We start from the raw sequence: 17,136 nt of genomic DNA on the forward strand, positions 1-17,136 counted from the left end.
ACGACCGAAAGTTCGTGCAAATTTTTGACAAACAAGCCAGCGACGATATCGGTGATGAAATTAATTTTGGCGCAGAGTGCAGCATAAAGACGCCTGCCTATTTAAGGATTCTCGTCTATTTACGAGCTACAGGGTTTTATCTGCGGTGCCGTAAATCAAGCTGATACAGCTGAATATCGGCCTAACATATAGCATCGCATTTCACGTCATCATTGCCAGTGGGTATGCAGATTTCGTTCGGTACTTTTCCAAATTCCAGCGAGGTTGTTTTATTATTAGATACATACATGATTAGATCGTGGACGCGTAAACGACACTTTTCCGAAATTCAGTCGCTTTGTTCCCGGCGCAGTACGTTACTCCAGACACTAATGCGGAACTCAGATCGCTCTACAGTAAGAAGAAAGTAATCGAAATATGTATGTATAATTGGCAATAGCATTCGCAACAAAATTTAGGATAAGATCATCTTAGGTTCGTACTTCCATTCGAATATAAAATAACGACATAATTTATTTCAACAAACGAAAAATAAATTAAGATTACTTTTAAACTAAGTAATTAAAGTAGCAGCACTTAAGCTAAAGTAATTAAAAATAATATTACTAAATATTATTAAAATACGTAAAGTACACTATTGGGAATACTCCCAATATTTCTCAGTCTAATAACTCAGTTTAATTAGCGTTCATGTACTTAGCGGAAGATTAATGAGCTTCACCCTCTATCTTTGAAACGAGTTTCCCACGTAAAACGCGAGATAATCTAGCGACTATACCTTTTGCGCGTGTAACTGTAATATACATGTCGTTATTTTTCTCTGAAATAGTCCCTTAACGCGAATCTTTTGAGCTAGTGAATTCAGGATGAACGTCAATGGCACGGATCCGTTTTTCGCGGGCCACGAGCTGAAAGAACTCACTTTCGGATGGACCGATTATACCCTGTTCGGCGGTCTGCTGGGCATCAGCGTTCTCATCGGCATCTACTTCGGTTTCTTCAGCACGAAGCAGGACAACACCACCGAGTACCTACTCGGCGGAAAAACTATGTCCTTTCTTCCAATTAGCATGAGCCTGATAGCGAGGTGACTTAACACGTCTTGCGTATCTTATCGCCGTTCTCAAATAAAAAAATGCAATTTCTTCTTAATCATTTATTTGAAAGTTTACTTTTGATATAAGCAATCTCTGATCGAGTAATTTTTTTTATTTATTGTTAGTTTAAAATTTATTTTAAAATTGTGCTATATGTGTAAAACTTTATTTTAATTCATTAATGTATGTTCGTAACTTTTGTTACAATTTATAACTTTTATAAGGTTTCAAAAAGTCATTGAATATGTTTTTAACAACAAAATCTTTTGATTTAAATCGATTATTATTAGCGCGGACGAATATTATAATTACACAAAGACATCTTTCTGTAAAAAATAGAGAGTATAATACGGTAAGTGTTGTTTTATTTTTATTTTCTGATGTTTTTCGAAAAAAGCTAGATTATGATTAGAAAAAGTTTATGAAATATATATTTTGGAGATAAAAGAAGAAAGCGAATATTAAAATTGAAGAATGTCTCTATAATTTTTTTCTAATTAGGTTTTTAATTAATTCTATTAAAATTGATTAAAGAATAAGACCTTTCAATTAAAGCTCAGCTCGCAAGAAGCCTTTTTATTTTTAATCGCTAATTATTTACAGAAATTATTTTCTCACGACGGAAACTCTACCGACGAAAAATTAATTTCAAATTGATAAGAAAAATCTTAATTTAAACAAATTGATGGAACACTTCGAATATATTAAAGCAATTCCTATAATATTTAATCGTTAATAATATCAAGAAAGAAATCCATTTCTAATGGAAACAAAATATATTTCAGTCACATATCAGGCGTGTCTTTGCTCGGCGTCCCTTCCGAGGTGTACCAATATGGAACTCAATATGCGGTGTGCATTTTCACATCCTTCATCAGCTGTTTCATAATCGTAAGCGTATACCTGCCGGTGTTTTACAAGCTGCAGCTGACGAGCACTTTCGAATATCTGGAAATGAGATTCGCCAGGCCGGTCCGGCAATTAGCGTCTTTTCTCTACACCCTCGCGCTGGTCATATACGTGCCGTTAATAATCTACGTGCCGGCGTTAGCCTTCTCGCAAGCGACCGGGATGAATCTGCATTACGTCGCGCCGGTGATATGCATGGTGTGCATCTTCTACACGACCATCGTAAGTGATATGCCTAGACATTTCGATTATAATTATCATTTTAAGAATTTTTGAATTTTTATAATGGATGTCTGTTGGTCTAATTGGAGATCGCAAAATCTGTATTGCTTCTTGAATTCTTTGAGAAAGAGAGCGCTCAATATTTGTGCAAGTTTACGTGTTTTTTGGGACATTCAAATTATATTCTGCGTTCAAACGAGGGCTGTTACTTTTGATAGCTTCGAAGATTCGAAACTTAACTTCAAAGTTAACTTCGGAGCTTGGAAATATATTTGCGACATAATTAAGCGACATAATTGCAACATTAGAAATTTTATTTGGATTTTGTTATTTAATTTTATAAATGTATGTCTAGCTCTCTCTCTCTCGCGGTACTATTATATTAAATTAATAATTGTATATAATTTTGATTCTTCGGAGCTTGGAAATATATTTGCGACATAATTAAGCGACATAATTGCAACATTAGAAATTTTATTTGGATTTTGTTATTTAATTTTATAAATGTATGTTTATCGCGGTACTATTATATATTAAATTAACAATTGTATAATTTTGATTCTTCGAAGCTTCGAAGGTTGAAGTATTGAAGTTTCGAAGATTCGAAACTTCGAAAGTTCGAACATTGAAGCTTTCGAAATAAATCACCAATCCTTTTCAAACGGAGAATACTGGTCACCGTTATCGTCTATTAACATTCGCACGTGCTGCATATTGAAACAGAGAATCACGCCTAGGTAATTGGAAGGCCGCGAAATCACGAGATGATAGAACACGTGTTTCACGCGCGTCATCTTGAAGCCGTGACGCGTTATCGAATAAGAATATCACGAGGCCTGTTTGTTTTAGCTCAACTTCTTGCACAGTTCATCTTTTCTTTTTTTCTCAAGAAATTCAGTTAAAACAAACAGGCCTACGGTTTACTTAGACGAAACGTACAGCCGCGACGACCATCGAATAAACGGTTATTTAAAAAAGATTTTGCTGAACATGACTGGCGGTCTTATCAGTTTAGCATCAGGTTGCTGGATTATTTACGATGTGATGTCGCGTCAACAAACTAACGACTGCATCGCCGCGCCACTTGAATAAAATACACAAAAACGATGACGAAATTGATCGTAATTTGTCTTCGTCTTGGGCTTGTTTGAATAATAGTACGCTGGATAATGATGTGTGCGAAATGTGCATAGATATAGATCATGCATCGCTTTGCTTCGTAAAAGATAACTCTGATATTTCTGGAGATAAAGAACAACAAGCGCTTCTTCAAGGCTTATTATATGCAATAATATTAATATTTGCTGACGATTACTCTTTTATAGAATATACACAAGCTTAACACGAATAGCTATGCGTTATAATCGTTTATGCAATTTGCATACCACGCTGTAACATCAACATTGTTATTAAAATATGATGATAATTACGCCGGTTGCGTAGGTTTCTTGATATATGATAAAAAATTTGTATCGATAACGATTTATAAAATACAAATATCGTCCCGTTGCATTGTAAGTATATTGTAACATCGTTATGCAATTGTGTTGCGATCTCTCCCCCGGGTTTACGTTTCACCGACTCCCCGACCGTTTGATTCTGTGCACGTCGCGCCGTGACTGACACTGATACCTTTATTGTACGAGTAATCTCTCTTTGAAAAAAAAAAAATATATATATATATATCTTATATAGGGAGGTCTGAAGGCTGTCGTATGGGCGGATACGGTTCAGATGACGGTGACTGTCGGAAGTCTCATTGCCGTTTTGATACTGGGAACGATCGCCGTGGGCGGCGTCGGTGAGACCTGGAGGATAGCCGAGAAGGGCGGTAGAATTGTGTTTTGGAAGTAAGAGAACAGGTGTATTTTTTTACAACTTATTTACAACTTGTTACAATTTAGTTACAATTTATTAATGAGAGAGAGAAAGAGGAAAGGGCATTGTTCGTTAATTAAAACACATTCATTGCTATGACAGTCACTTTTGTTAATCAATGACTGTCAAGTAAATATCACATATCATATATATTTTTGTGCAACTCAATATTATAAATTGAACATTTTAAAAATTAAGTATTTTATTACTTGTTTTAATAAAAAATCATTTAATCCAGCATGAATGGAAAATCAGCTAAAACATGTTTGATGATGAATGTATTAAAAATGAGCAAACCAAGGAATATTGTGCGAACTTACTCGTATCTCTGGATATAGCATTACTTCATCAAGAATTATTTAACCAAGATGTATCGATTGCAAACCGATCTCGAGAAATGCAAAAATGCGCGCTATTTCTAATGCATGCGTTTCCGTTTTTGTAGATATTAAATTGCATTGTATTTTAACCACTTATTGTTAGATATCAAACATTACTCGCACGATGTTGGATTTAACACGGTAGCTCTTTTCGCAATTGCGATGTCATTGTGTTCTTCTCCGTTAAATTTTTGATACAGCAGCGTATATTGACAATAAAACTTAACACGTTTATTCGTTAATATCGTTGTATATATTCTCGCAGTTAATTACGATCTAATATCGTTATTCTGACTATAAATTGATAATCTAATTATTGATATCTTATTAAGTAAATTGACTAATATATTCTCAATTCTCTTTCATATAGTATGGATCCCAGTCCTTTCACCAGAAATTCGTTCTGGGGCATGTCAGTGGGAATGGTAATGACATGGCTGGCAGGGTTGGGCATCAGCCAGGTTTCTATGCAAAGATTTCTGGCAGTACCTACCATCAAAGAAGCGCAAAAGTAAGTGCAAAATATTTGCTTTTTGAAATCACTTATGATATAAGTAGCATCATTCAAATGTTGAGCAATTTCGTGGTAAAATAATCGCTTGTCAAACGAAAAAACTCAAGAAAAAGTCCTGCTATGCCGCGAATATAAAAATATATAAAAAATTTTGAACAAAAAATATTCTACCGTGATAAAAGTAAGACAAAAGTTAATCCCAAGGAGTCAAATAAGTAAATAAATTGCGATATTATTATGTTCTTTGAAGAAAGAAAAATCTAAAAAAAAAAAAAAAAAAAAAATAGTAACCAGCGTTGTTTTACGCATCATTTTCGCAGGTCGATATGGGTCCTGGCTGTGGGCCTAATATTTGTAAAACTGATTTCCGTTTTCACCGGCCTCACTATGTACGCCAGATATCACAAATGCGATCCCATAACTGCACACGTAAGTTTCGACTTCGTTGTTTATTAGCCTTTATCGCGTTCTAAGCCGCGTATACGCTAAGTGCGTAAATAAGACTTGCGAAGACATCAAACCAAGTTTTGAAAAGATGGTATAAGTATATACTTTACTGAAGTTAAAGAAATATAAGCAGATGACTATACCAGAACCGAGTTACCGAAAGATTGCACATGCAATTTTACTGTAAGTTTAGTTAGAGACAGTTTCTAAAGTATCCTATTTAACTCAAGCATCACAAATACCTTCGCTACTTTTGATAATGTAAGAAAATAGAAGGAATTGTTCACTTCGAAAGAACAGTTCGCTATAGTTAACAATATATCTGTTTCAAAATTACTCTTTGTATAGATTTTAATATCATTGATGTCTTCTTTAACTTTTGAACAGCGCAAGAGATCAATGCCGTGGTAGAATTTTTTCCAAATTTATTTAAAAGTAAACTTTTTTAGATTTATCATATTATTAAACTCTTTTCTGAGATTCTCTTTATATACATCACTCTTATCTCCTTCAACGATACTCACGTCTTAAAAATGCGATAAACCCTGATGTAATTAAAGTAAGATTAAAAAGTTGAGCAATGAAGGATTAAACGAATCGCCTCTCGTGAAGATTCCAGTGAAGAGAATTAGCTTGTTTTCAGGTGGTAGCAAGGAGCGACAAGATATTGCCGTATTACGTGCTGGACGTAGCCGCGAACGTTCCGGGACTTCCTGGCCTCTTTCTCGCCGGTCTGGTTAGCGCCGGTCTCTCGACGATGAGCGCCGGGTTGAACACAGTCACCGGGACGATTTACGAGGATTTCATCGATCCCTGGATGCCAGAGAGCAACGACAAAGAGACTAGAGCCGCCAACATTATGAAGGTACAAAGGCGTAACATATTGCGGTCCGTAACCGCAAGGAAAATGAGAGACTCGCGGTCTTCCTTTCTCCTCCATTTTTCCAGAAAGAAATGTTAAGCGAGAAATATTCGCTAAAACAAATAAGAGTAAAAACAATTCGGGGATGTATATCTCTTACAGTTCAATTCTGAAATTATAAACACGTCCGCGACGGTCCCGGCGACGATTCCAGAACGGTTTATGTCATCCCCAGATCACGGTGGTACTCCTGGGCATCCTGTGCGTGGGCATGGTGTTCCTCGTGGACCGTCTCGGCGACATCTTCCAGCTGTCACTGACCGTGACCGGTATCACGGCCGGCGCGATGCTGGGTCTGTTCTCGCTGGGGATGTTGATGCCCTGGGCGACGACCAAGGGAGCGGTGGCCGGCGGACTGGTCTCGATGGTGACGATGATCTGGATCATCGTCGGCGCACAATGGCACATGGCCAATCGCCGTCTCTATTACCAGCCGCTTCCCTCCACGACGGAGGGCTGCCTGAACGGGCCCGGTCTGTTTAATCGTACGACCGTAACGACGACCACGCAGAATCCGACGCAAGTCGAGTCTGTAGACGCACCTTTCTTCATGTACAGGATATCCTTCATGTACTATACGCTGCTGGGGGCCCTAATCGTGATGGTGATCGGCACGGTAGTCAGCTTCCTCTGCGGCGCTCCTGATTTAAGCGACATTAACCCAGATCATTTTCCACCGTTCATGACCAGGTATGTCTGAGGATACTTTGTTACGAAGTATAGATTTTTGTTTAAAACGTTTTGAAATTTAAAAAAAAATAAAGATATTTTTTTTTAATTTTATAATTAAAGTTTATAAGTAAATTTATTCATATATATATAGATATACCACACATATTGTATTTAAAATTGGTGGAAAGAATATATTATATAGACTATTTATAGATACTAGAGATGTGTGAACTATTAAAATTTATATCATAAATCGTTGCATTAAATATTTAAGTTTGACTGTTGGATTCAACTTATTTCGAGATTTTAGTCGCGTTTGATTATTTATGCATGTATAAATATCTAATTTTTTTCGCTATATCTTATCCATATATTCTCGTCATTTTCAGATTTTTCCCACCGAAAAAGTACATGGAAGTGTCGTTACATACGGTGCCAACAGCGTTGGTAACTAATCCAGAGAAAGAAGAACTGAAATCTTGAAACGTGTATATTTGATTCCATCCTTACTTGTTCTCCGTGACTTTACAAGACTTCATTAAAACACACATACATGCACGCACACAATATAAATGTCCTTAAACGTTTGGAAAATCGTTCGATTACAAATTCTATGATCTCTCTGTAACAATATTACGTATTCTCTATATCAAATACATTAGTACGTAAAGAAAAAAAACTTCTATCGAAATCTAGTGTCCACCGATCATAAATTTATAGGCCAGTCCACAAGCTTTCAATATATCAACATATTGATAATAAGATGTTTAGAGAGAGATTTCCGTAAACCGTCCGAGGAAGAAAGGCTCCAATCAATAAATTCTTAACGACATAAATTGTACGGGAGACAGCGATCGACAGACAAGCGGACGCATTTGTCCGGGAGAGATAACTGCATATCTAACCGGCCTCGTCCTCGGAGTTGAAAGCACCCATTAGAACGTCGATGAGGGTGTCAAATTGACTAGATTATATATCTGCCCCACGCATCTCAATACAAACAAGTCCCCGGCTCCATCTGAAACATCTGGAGGAACGATGCCTATCGGATTAGAGAATGTAAATGCTGCGGGAGTTTTTGTCGAGTCATTCGTCGAGTCTCTCTCTTTAAAATCCGCGATGGATCGATCGGTGTGTGTGTGCCAGAGCGTGCCGTCGCACAGCGGACTCGTGACAAATTTCCAAGACTTTTCTCGTCTCTCGAGAGAGACGCGCGAGGCCACCAACTTGACGAGAGAGGGGACGGATGGGGGGACTTATCACTTCGAATTTGGGACGACGAAAGGGAGGACCCTTATCAGCGATCGCCAACTCGCAGAAGACGTAGGAAACCCCCGATCGACTGTTCCTCGCGCGGGAGAACATTCCACGTCTCCAGCGGAGAAACGACGCTTCTGTCTCGAAGCGGGCGACCACATTCCACCGCGGAACGGTTTTATTTTATTGGACTGAAAGGTGTCAAATATAAGCGGCAGAGACCCATCTACTTACATACCGATGCGCGAGTTTCGGGGAACTTCCCCCCGTCTAGCTCTCCTCGCCGCGTTCCCCCTTTCTATCCGGTCTGATTTCAACGTGTGGGTAAAATCCCGAACTGAGAGGGACCCGGCCTCGCATTGTGGGCCGGGTGACAGATTTTTGACAGATTCTGTCTGATTTGGTGTCGAGTGACAGACCTGAGAGGCCCGATCGCACAGCCTCCTCGTGGTTGACGTTGTCGTATATCGCCCCTCTTTATATACACCAAGTATCTCGATCTTGAAAGCGGCGCTTGGTTATGCCCCGCCCTCGGTAATCCTTTGTGCCAATTATTATTTTTTTATTTATTAAGATAGAGATTGGAGAGTGAACCCGATGAAAAAATAAGCCTATCGAAAGCAAAAAATAATGCGTCAAACCTAATAGGAGTCGCGTAATAAAGTGACGAAAATTAAGAATATTGTGCGCAGAAAATAGCCACCAATCTATTGTTGGAAAAATTATTCGAAGATGCTTCACGTTAAAATTCTATATATACTATATTACAGATATTATATATATAGGATATATATATATATATATATATATATATACTATATAAAATATAGATATTATTATAGACATATATAATCTATTCCATAATTTTCTTTTTCTTATTCTATCTTTTTTTTTTATATAATTTTTATTTTAATTTTTCTTTTGTCCTGTCTTAATTTCTGGCACGCGCGCGTGTTGTGCGTTATGTGTGTTTATAGCCTAGCTGTCATATTTCAAAATTCAGCTACGATTTGTATATAGCTTCTAAAAATATTATTACATGACGTTGATGACTTTTTATTTTACAACTCTTATATTTTTAAGAGCCGACTTTAAAGAGCCTTTCGTCTGGAGTTCTGCGCCCCTGGCCCGCAGACTTTCCGCTGCGGGCCTGCGGCATAGGTCGAAGACAAATTTCCAGCTTTGGGTCGTAGCTACTACTATACGGTCAAGGTTTCTGATGGGGGAGAGAGTCGCTGTATATACATGCGAAACGAGCATAAAAGACCAGGGAGCTGTCGTGGCGGGATACGGCTTATTTCGGCGACAATGCGCACGGTCAGGCGCTAGCATAAAGACGCATAATGCATCCCGCTAACGTGAAAATTATTCTGTCAAACATTCGGCCGTCGGATTTATATCGGGACACGCTTTTTCAGGAAGGACACGCCGATCGCGATTCTCTTTGGCAGATGCCGAAAGGATTTCTCTCGGTCAATGAGATGCACGCCGATCCGCCCCGTCGTCGCCGATATTATTAGACAAGCTTGCTGTATGTCACGGGATGTTCGATTCTTAAATAGTCAATTTAACATATATTTTCTAGAATATTTCTTTGGACTTTAAAATAATATCTAACATTTAAATGCGTGACAATTATGTGAAAATCAGTTAAAATGCAAGATAGAAAGGAGACATTTTTATTAAACTTATAAACTTACATTAATTATTTAAAATTATTTTAATTTAAATTTATATTATTTAAGCAGATAAGTTAATTCTTTTTCTTAATATGACGTTCAAATATTAACAAGCGCAATCGTCGATATACACGATCGCGAGTGCGCAAAAATAAAATTGCAAAATCCAATCGGCTTACTCGAAAGGATCTGGAAACTTTTCGTCTTCGATCGCTATTACTGTTTTCGTTGTAAAAACTGTCGCGTGACGAAGCGCGGCACAATAGCTTTTCGAGAAGCGAAACGAGAAACGAGACGAGAGAAGCTACAAAACAGCTCTCCCGCCAGCAGACACGCGGAATATTGTGACGTTTCTTTTCCGAGTGACATTCAATTTCCCCAGGCTGGTAACGTCTCGTGCCCCCAACCGCACGCACTCTATACGCGACAGAATGGAGAATACGATATGCGCCCGTGCATCCCCAAACCTCCCCCTTTTCATAGCGTCGACGCAGCTTCTCCAGGCGCAGCCGGGGTGCTCTCTCGTAGTAAATACAAACAAACAACAATTGACCTCCGTTTCTGCCCACGAGACCGACGCCGCGACGCGACGGGTGAAGAGAAGGCATGTCGCATGTAATACAAGGACGATCGCAACCGGCAGCTTTAACGTGATCCTTCGGGTTCGTGCTTTGGAAGTTTGTGTCGAAAAGTCAACCTTTTATTATATCTTGATGATTCAACATCGGAAATCATATCGTATCATTTATCTCAAATAACGTGCATATAACCGACGAATGTTATTAAATAAAACTATTTTAGAAAATTTTTTGCTTAATAACCGATACCTTTTTTTTTCAAGTATCATGCATTTTCAAGTTTAATTGCAAAGCAGGAATCTTTCTTTTGGAGAATTATTATAGAGACCCCTCCTTCGCAGCATTTTCAATTAAAATCTTTTCATAGATTAAATTTCAATTCTCTCAGAAGAAAAAGTTTACATTTATTGCGTTATACTTCTTTGTTGTATTATCACTTTCTTCGTTTACGTTTTCGAATTCACAAGAAAAATATGTTTGATCATAAAGAAAGAGCTCTGACTGTCCCTCTCTACTCGAACGTATTGTACGACCTTAGAAGTTTATGGACTATATACTAGGGAAATGTCTAAACACCCCTTTAAGAAAAAATATGTCTAAACCGATGCAAATCGCACAAAGAAAACAGCTCAAATAAGCGAGATTTGTCGAGGAGATAGTGAAATATCCATTTCTAAAATATCATATTAAACAGTAATCTCGGACTTTTCAGTACGTCTTGTGATCCCTGTTTTTTGCCTTTTTGCATATATGAAAACAAATCAAGTGTCTATGTACTACATTGAACAAAAAATTAAAGTTTAACATTCTTATCGTCGTATTTCTATAGAATATCTTACGAGACAAAGTTTTTCAGGTCTAGCAAGTTATTTTGAACTGAAAGGCTTTTATTTTATGAGCCTGTTCCCGCGCATCCCTTATTGTCACAAATTTATAACAAGAAGAAGATATTGCTCACTTTTAGAAAAAAACTTTCTATCTTATGTGTTTTTTTGCTGATGGTTTTCGTCTTATGTCACAAGTGGAAGTAAAATAAAAAAAGCAGTAAACTGAATAAACCTGTTTCAAGTACATGCGGTATTGTATTTCTAGCAGAATTCAATAACGAATGTAGAGAAAAAGTATCATTTAATCTCTAAGAGTTTTAAAAATGGTCTGCTAGAAATGCTAGAAATATTTTTTATTTACCTCGCAGGACATCTTGCACACACATGTACATACACTGTTTCTTTTTCAAATTTGGTTAATTTTTGCATTAACGTAAAAAATATCTTCAATTTTGTCAGATAGGATGCATACGTAAAAAATAGGGTGGAGATATTCTATTTGCGATTTTAAATAATTCTATGTCTGAATTTTCGCATGAATATTCGTTTATATGTCTCTCTCTCTCTCTCTCTCTCTCTCTCTCTCTCTCTCTCTCTCTCTTTCTCTCTGTCATTTTCTACCATTTTCTAATTAGCCGGTTGAAAACCCGAGGAAAACGTAATATCAGACTGGATGAGAAGTGAGTTCCCCGTTTCTCTAACGCGTGCAAATACATATATATCCTGTCGACATAGAGTTATATGTGTACATTCGGTGAAAGAGAAGGAATACATGTATTCCAGTAGCGAGATCGTGTAAAGAAAGTTACGATATACACTGCCTGGCTCCAGACCGTCGCGTCGCGAAAGGGTCACGTTTATTCTCGTGTAAAACATGCTTGCATATTAGATTGTCTCGATAACATGACGTACTTTTCCGAGTACAGCTATTAGAAGACAAGCTAAGAAAAATGGTTTCTTTCAACGTTGGTTGGCTTCTCACAGTTTCTCACACGATGGAAAATTGAATATTTTCGAAGAAAATAAAGAATAAAGTATTACGGCTTAATCAACGGCTTTGAATACATTTTATTTTAACAAAAGAGTAATATAGAATTTAAATGAGCAATTGCAAGAGAGATTGATTATATTTTAAACATTTTTCCGTAATATTATATTCCGTATTTATCAAATAATTTTTACCCGTAGAAATGGGAGAAAATTTCGTATCATCCGCTGTATGTATCTTCACAATGAATAAAATTTTGATAAGAATAAAGGAACTAGCGGTTTTTAGAGAAAAAAAAGTTTACTAAAAACAGCATCTTCTAGAATCAACATCCTTGAAAAATAGAACAAATGTTTGATTCATTTATTGTATGAAATGAATGAATAAAATTTGGAAAAAATAAGACAGAAAGAGATTACATTATTTCTCTTTATCGTAGCACTGGAAAATGATATACATGACTTAAAATATATGGGAATAAAGAAATTACAATTAAATTTCTTAAAGTATAAAAAATAATGCTGAGATAAAAATATAAAAGAGAAAAAGTTAATTAAATTTGATAATTCACTTTTTCATCTTCGTGATTTATTCGCTCTAATATATTGCTTATATCTTTGGAACATCTCTGACAAACTCTCGTACGTATTCTCTCTCGCTCCACGAGCCCCAACTATTCTGCCTCTCAACCGTCGATGCTCAATAGTGGATGCGCAAAATCAAGCGTTCGCGAGATCTGGAATTTCCGGGACTTCCGCCACAAACACAGTCGCGCGCGCGCGCGGGCGCGCACACACATCGGGAGAGACAGAGAGAAAGAGAGAAAGAGCGGAACAAAAACACGCAAAGTCCCTGGACACGGTGCGCGGGGTTTTTGGCCTGACCTCGCTTTGCCACCAATTAGCATCTCCCTTAATGACGATCGTCGAGCGTGCACGCGCGCTCGCGTGACACTCGCCTGGCGATGTATGTAACGTATCGCGCGTATACGCACACGTACGCGCGCGAGACGGAGACAACGTGAGATCCATAAAAAAGTCCTTTGCCCCCACCGATCGCGGTTTGGCCCCTTCCCCTATCGCGATCTCGCCCTACCAAAAGCGCATATACGGGCGCAACGTGCGCAACCCGCAACCCCGCGGATCCCCCACTCCCGGCGCTACGCCGTTTTCTCCGCCAGCCGCTCGCCACGACGAGAGATCTTTATTTTGATCGTCGACCGATTAACGGCCGCCGAGCGCGCGTTCTCCACGCCTCCGCCGTCTCCGCTCGGCCAATCGGCACGTGTGCCGCCAGCCATTTTGGTCCATACGGATGCTGCGCGCACGTGCACCGTCCTTCTCCCTCCCCTCCACCTTTGCGGCGAGCCGCGAAGGGTGTAGCCTTGCGAATGTGTGTGCGCTTGTCAACCGTGCATGTGTGTGTGTCTGTGTGTATGAGCGTGTGCGCGTCGTAGGCGCGCTTGTTCATCGAGGCAGAGTATTTCCATTAGAGAACAGGAGAAACCCGCCGCATCCCTCACTCGCGGACACAAGCGCACCGCTGATGTTTCGTATGGTTTTCAAGAACCCGGAATAGGCGATACAATCGTTGAAATCGCGCGTGGTTTCGTGATCGAGATTTTGATACAACCGAGAGAGGGGGAGCTTGCGCCCGAATAAAAAACAATGGCGGCAAAATATATTGGCCTCATCGATTTTTCCATGGTAAACGTGAAAAATTATGAGCAAACCGCCCGAGTTCGGTCTCATTCTCGTCACGTGCGTTGCATTGCGCGTAAATAGTTACAACTACCGGCGTTAAATCTCCGACAACGGAGTTGGCAGGGGGAGGGGGGGGGAGAGGAGAGAGAGCAAGAGGGCAAGTTAAGAGCTCGCGCGCGCGAGCTCGCTGTCCGCTTCTATCAGTGCGCTCTTCTTTTCCTCCCCGTACCCCGTACATACACGTCGAACACGTTTCTTCGTTCACGTGTGGAGGATATTGTTCGCGCGTTCACGAGGAGGACGCGGATGTGCCCCGCCGAGACACCGAGCCCAGGGTGGACGGGGGGTGGGAGATAGGAGAACCGAGAGAGTGAATCGGGAGAGATTGCGCAGTGCCGCGCTCTCCTCTCGCGCGTCGCGCGTATATGTATCATCGGAGCCAGAGCTCGTTTATAACGATAGCAGAGGGAAAGAGGAAGAACGAGAGGGAGGACGGAGGACATCCCGAACTACCATCGTGAACCCTCCCGCCACACACTCGTATTCCGGCGCGCGGCGATGCGCTAGTGGGGGGGGGGACGTTCTCTCGGAGAGGTGGCTGGTAATCGAGGAGTGCATCAAATAGGCAGGGACGAGCTCCACTCTCTCTCTCTCTCTCTCTCTCTCTCTCTCTCTCTCTCTCTCTCTCTCTCTCTCTCTCTCTCTCTCTCTCTCTCTCTCTCTCTCTCTCTCTCTCTCTCTCTCTCTCTCGTGGTGTGTGTGTTGTGTGGAGCGTGTGCGTATATGTGTGTGGAGCGCGTACTCGCACGGGCTGTGAATTCCCCGTCCACCCGAGCGGTACCTCGCCGTGGTGTTGGTGGACCCGTCCCCCTGCCCCCTAACTCGTCGTCCAACGGTACACACACATACCCAGTCCGCACACACGAGTCCGTCCCCCGCGTATCGTGCTGCGCGAATGAAGGCTGGCGGTTTTCGACGACGAAGAGGGAGGGGAGTATCGAAGGCAGGACGATCCGCGATCAACACACGTATTAGGTACTCGACTGCGTGCGCGTGTGTGGCCCTCCCCTTCCTCCGTGGCTCTCGCGCCCACATATTCACGCGTATACGAGTATCCCACCGGGGCCCATCCTCCATATACCGCGCGCATTCTCGCTCTCGCTCCAGCTGCCTCTCCCCCTTCCCTTCGTCGCCCCCGCTATCCCTCCTACCCCTGCGGCTGGTCCGCGACACCGTGTCGTGTATCTCCCCGGCGTCACACGGACACAGGCAGACGCGCCACGGCAGCCGTCCCCGGAACGGAGCGTGTGCGGGTTCCACGGGGGAGACGTGCAGGTTCAGTTCGGTGGGCTCGCGGATGACAGCGGGGAACGTGGTGAAACGGGGTTGATCGAGGGTGGAGGGAGGGGGGTGGTGGTGGTTGTGCGATTCCGGGGGGCACACGCCGTTTTCAGCACCGCCAAACGGCGGTAACGCGAAGCGTGCGCGCGCGCGCGACGTCGCGTCGCCCAGGTCGCCCTGCCACCGTCGAATCGTCGTCGCCGATCGACGCCGTCGCCGGCGTTGAGGGAACAACACCCGGGAGGTAACGCTCGCACGCTCGCTCGCTCTCGCGCGCGCGACAATATGAGTCCAAAGTGAGTAAAGCTCGGAGCGCCCACATTTCGACGGCGACGTCGTTACCCCGCGGCCCGCGCGTTTTCTCTTCGCCGTCGCGAGGAGCGCCGCAGCAGACGCCGGAAAAACGCGAGAAACAGGGCCCCTCTGACACAACGGAGTGAGTGGTCATCCGCTGGTTCTTCGGCGTCCTAGGGGAACGCGGATTCCCCGCTTCCGATCATCCGCGTTGGACGATCGGACGAACGTACGCCGCGTGAGTATACTCCGACTCTTGACGTTTTACCGGTGTGACGCGCTCCGTTCGACGAGATTGAGATGATCGACAAGATTCGCGAGTGAGAGGACGTACGAAGAGGAGCAGCGAACCGGGAAGCGGCGGCGAGACCGAGGACAAGCCGAAGAGTATAGACACGTGCGTGAGAGTACTATATTCCCGAAACATTACTGGCATCCACAAGGATATCGTCTTCGGTCGGTACGGAGAAACGGCGGAGAACACGCCGAGAACACGTTGGAAAAGGTAAGCGACAGAGTATAAACTTGTTAGAGGATTCGAGTGGATGCACGAGATGTTATGTAAACACGGGGGGGGGGCAGGGGGGGCTTAGAGCGCCCGAGCGTCGCTACCCCGTGGCGAGAGGGCTGCGAATCTTCCAGCTTAGGCATCTCTTGTGTTTTTTTTTTCGCATCGTGATTGCGTGATGAGAGGACAGTGCGACGTGACTGTCAATTTAAGAGGAGCACGAGAGAGACGGAGACGCTCCATTCGATTCCTTATATGTCACTTTGCGCTTCACATTCTTCGTCTCTTGTCGAACACGTTCCCTACATCCTTTATATGTGCGATTCGAAACGAGCAAATTGCTCTGAAAGTCCACTCGAGCAAATCGAGTATCGGCGCGTCATATATTTGTCATATCGTTATCTCGAGATAGTGTGTTTTCACCTTAGTTTTTTCATTGTTGCTGAATATTTGTGACGGGTATCCATTTCCAGTGCGAATCCGTGACATTGACTGCGACTATTTGTTGTATCTCGCTTTAAGGTAGAAACATTGTGAAAGCATCAATCCTATCGAGATATCGAGATGGTAAAATATAATATAAATTCCAACATAACTTATAAATATAAATTGAAGCTGCATTGCCTGAAAAATCTTATGATTCGTATATAGGCCCCAAAAACGACGCGGTTGTATCGTTTAATTACACATAAATAAATCAATATAGACATAAATTTTAATGAAATTTTTAAATTTCATAAACTGTTATTTTTTAAAACACGCATTCTGTGCTTCGATGTATGCTCTCTGTCTCGATCGAAAAAGAATCACGCATCAGTCTTTAGATTTACTCCAATTGTTTCTCACGCATATTAGATACCAGGGGGAGCTCTTTAGATGTTTTTCGGCAGAATTTCGCTAGCGACTCAGGAATCTCGCAA

The 17,136-nt window shown here is 41.4% G+C and overlaps 2 protein-coding genes across 3 annotated transcripts in view; both read left to right on the forward strand.

Moving 5' to 3' along the window:
- Positions 1 to 25: 25 nt before the first annotated feature.
- LOC143904522 (sodium-coupled monocarboxylate transporter 1) lies at positions 26 to 9,035 on the forward strand. Of its 2 annotated transcripts, none has more exons than XM_077419273.1 (9): positions 26 to 419; positions 830 to 1,087; positions 1,883 to 2,228; positions 3,924 to 4,078; positions 4,857 to 4,997; positions 5,321 to 5,429; positions 6,091 to 6,312; positions 6,545 to 7,059; positions 7,431 to 9,035. In XM_077419273.1, the coding sequence occupies exons 2-9, from the start codon at positions 867 to 869 to the stop codon at positions 7,522 to 7,524; spliced, it is 1,803 nt and encodes a 600-aa protein (XP_077275399.1). In that variant the 5' UTR covers positions 26 to 419; positions 830 to 866; the 3' UTR covers positions 7,525 to 9,035. The 2 variants fall into 2 exon arrangements, with proteins under 2 accessions (XP_077275399.1, XP_077275398.1); XM_077419272.1 differs by having other exon boundaries at positions 857 to 1,087.
- A 6,979-nt stretch (positions 9,036 to 16,014) lies between these two features.
- Positions 16,015 to 17,136, forward strand: part of LOC143904517 (uncharacterized) — a 64,103-nt gene continuing 62,981 nt past the window's right edge. Inside the window, exon 1 of the mRNA XM_077419262.1 lies at positions 16,015 to 16,213. The gene's annotated coding sequence lies outside the window, so the exon portion shown is untranslated. The remainder of the gene's footprint in view (positions 16,214 to 17,136) is intronic.

This window comes from Temnothorax americanus, unplaced genomic scaffold, assembly GCF_048541705.1.
Source record: "Temnothorax americanus isolate GAGA-0224 unplaced genomic scaffold, ASM4854170v1 Scaffold53, whole genome shotgun sequence".
NCBI lineage: Eukaryota > Metazoa > Arthropoda > Insecta > Hymenoptera > Formicidae > Temnothorax > Temnothorax americanus.

Coding starts and splice junctions, on each gene's coding strand:
- LOC143904522 (XM_077419273.1), top strand. CDS start 867: ATGAACGTCAATGGCACGGATCCGTTTTTCGCGGGCCACGAGCTGAAA. Junction 4,998..5,320: donor ACCATCAAAGAAGCGCAAAA/GTAAGTGCAAAA, acceptor TCATTTTCGCAG/GTCGATATGGGTCCTGGCTG. Junction 5,430..6,090: donor GCGATCCCATAACTGCACAC/GTAAGTTTCGAC, acceptor GCTTGTTTTCAG/GTGGTAGCAAGGAGCGACAA.